Genomic DNA, 2,404 nt, shown 5'->3' on the forward strand with positions numbered 1-2,404 from the left:
TTAATGGATGGATCAAATGAGTCTGTGGTGTATGAGTTTGTTTTGTTGGGACTCACAAGTTCTCAGGAGATGCGAGTTTTTCTCTTTCTGTTCTTCTCAGTGTTTTATGTGGCGAGCATGCTAGGAAACCTCCTCATTGTACTGACAGTTATCGCTGATGCTCGATTACACTCACCCATGTACTTTCTGCTGGCTAACCTCTCTTTCATTGACACATGTGTTTGCAGTATTGCAACCCCTAAGATGATTTCTGATCTCTTCAGAAAATACAAAGTCATCTCTCGGAATGGCTGCACTACCCAGATGTTCTTTATTCACACAGTTGGAGATACTGAGATGGTGCTACTTGTAGTTATGGCCTTTGATCGATACATTGCAATATGTAAACCTCTTCACTACCTGACCATTATGAGCCTGAGAAGGTGCATCTTGCTTTTGATGGTGTCTTGGATTATTGGCTTTATACATTCTATGATGCAATTGGCTTTTGTTGTAAACTTACCTTTCTGTGGCCCTAATAAAGTAGATAGTTTTTATTGTGATTTCCCTAGGTTCATCCAGCTTGCTTGCATGGATACCTATAGACTGGAGTTCTTGGTCACTGCTAACAGTGGCTTCATTTCCATGGGCACTTTTTTCATATTGATTATTTCTTACATCTTCATCCTGGTCACTGTTCGTAAACATTCTTCAGGTGGTTCAACCAAAGCCCTCTCCACCCTGTCAGCTCACATTACAGTAGTGATCTTTTTCTTTGGTCCATGCATCATTGTCTATGTATGGCCATTCCCCACATTGCCAATAGATAAGTTTCTTGCCATCTTTGATACACTTATCACCCCTTTTATGAATCCTGTCATCTACACATTCAGGAATAAAGAGATGAAGGTAGCAATGAGGAAGCTGTTCAGTAATATAAGTTCTAGGAAGTTGTCTTAAATACAGTCTGAGGCTGTCAAACAGATTGGAGACACAAGTGTAGCTGCTGAGATATCAGAAGTCATTTTAGTTAGTGTTTAAATGCTGTGGTGGGATAAAGTCTCTCTTCAGGATTCTTATTCACAATTTGCTAAATCCTTCCTAGGATTCTACACTCCAAAGACAATTGAGAAGACAAGGTTGTACAATGGATAGAGAATGTGGCTTGGAGTTAGCAAGACCTGAGTCTGAGACTATAACTTAATGTCTTTCCTGTTATTATTCAAGACTGTCCTGATGGTTATTATCACATATGGTGAGCCACTTTGGCTCACTGGATCATTAAGATCATAGAACAAATAAAACAACAAGGCATATTACCTGAAAATTATGCAACACTATGGAATAATTGCTCACACTGGTCTTTTTGTCATCATTTTTTTTAGTCAATCAAAAATGGCATAAATTCTATCAAGTTTTCTTCATCCATTGGGAGAAGACGGGACAGGAGCAGATGGGATATCTATGATCAGAGTGAGAGACATGCCCAATTATTAATGAACTTTCCCCTGGCCAAGAATTTAATCCTACCTTAGATACTTAATAGCTGAGTGACCAAGATTAATTCTCTTAACCTCTCTCCCTTCAGTTTTCTCATCTCCAAAATAGAGATGGACTTTATGGGCTCTAAGTTCCCTTTAAGCTCTAAATAGTTAGACATTAGATTCAGAATGAGACTACAATATCCTTCCTGGTCATTATTCAAGACTGTCTTGATGGCTGTTATCACACATGGTGGGCCCCTTAGGCTCATCAGATCATTAAGACCAAAGAGACAGAATGGACCTTAGAGGCCCTCTAACCAAGCCTCCTCATTTTTACAGGTGAGGAAACTGAGGCCCAGGGAAATTAAATAATTTACCCAAGTTTACATAAGTACTAAGTGGGATATGAACTTAGATCTTTTGGTTCCAGACCCAGTACTCTTTCCATTGTAACTTGCTGCCTTCAATCCCTTTTTAAAAAGTTGGAATACAATAGGAATAGGGACTGAATCAGAATTCATTGATATAAGTAACTACTTCACTTTGCTACTACTTAGTAAAGCAATCTGACACTTCCTCTGGCACATAGAGAGCTGCCTAGAGCATTGAGAGGTTAAATGACTTGTCCTGGGTCACACAACCAGTGAGTGTTAGCAATGGAACTTGAAGCTAGGACTTTTTGTCTTTGAGGCTGACTTTCTCTCACTATACCATGTTGCCATTTTCCTTACCTTTTTCGATAAAACTGTTATTTGGAAGCTACTCTCAGGGACACAAGTGCAATCTTTTGGATACTGTACTTGAATTTTTCATTTAAGTCATTTTCTATATAATTTCACACATGTTTTCTGAACAAATATCACACCCTATTGTAATATCTACGTTCTTGTTGTGTTTACTTAGTGCCTTTTCTTGATTCTTTCTTTCTTTCTTTCTTTCTT

The 2,404-nt window shown here is 38.5% G+C and overlaps 1 protein-coding gene across 1 annotated transcript; it reads left to right on the plus strand.

Moving 5' to 3' along the window:
• On the plus strand, positions 1-939 carry LOC114048900 (olfactory receptor 4F6-like). The gene has a single exon (XM_027870048.1). The coding sequence runs from the start codon at positions 4-6 to the stop codon at positions 937-939; it is 936 nt and encodes a 311-aa protein (XP_027725849.1). The 5' UTR covers positions 1-3.
• Positions 940-2,404: the final 1,465 nt, after the last annotated feature.

Source organism: Vombatus ursinus, unplaced genomic scaffold (genome assembly GCF_900497805.2).
Source record: "Vombatus ursinus unplaced genomic scaffold, bare-nosed wombat genome assembly UNPS02014794.1, whole genome shotgun sequence".
Taxonomy (NCBI): Eukaryota; Metazoa; Chordata; class Mammalia; order Diprotodontia; family Vombatidae; genus Vombatus; species Vombatus ursinus.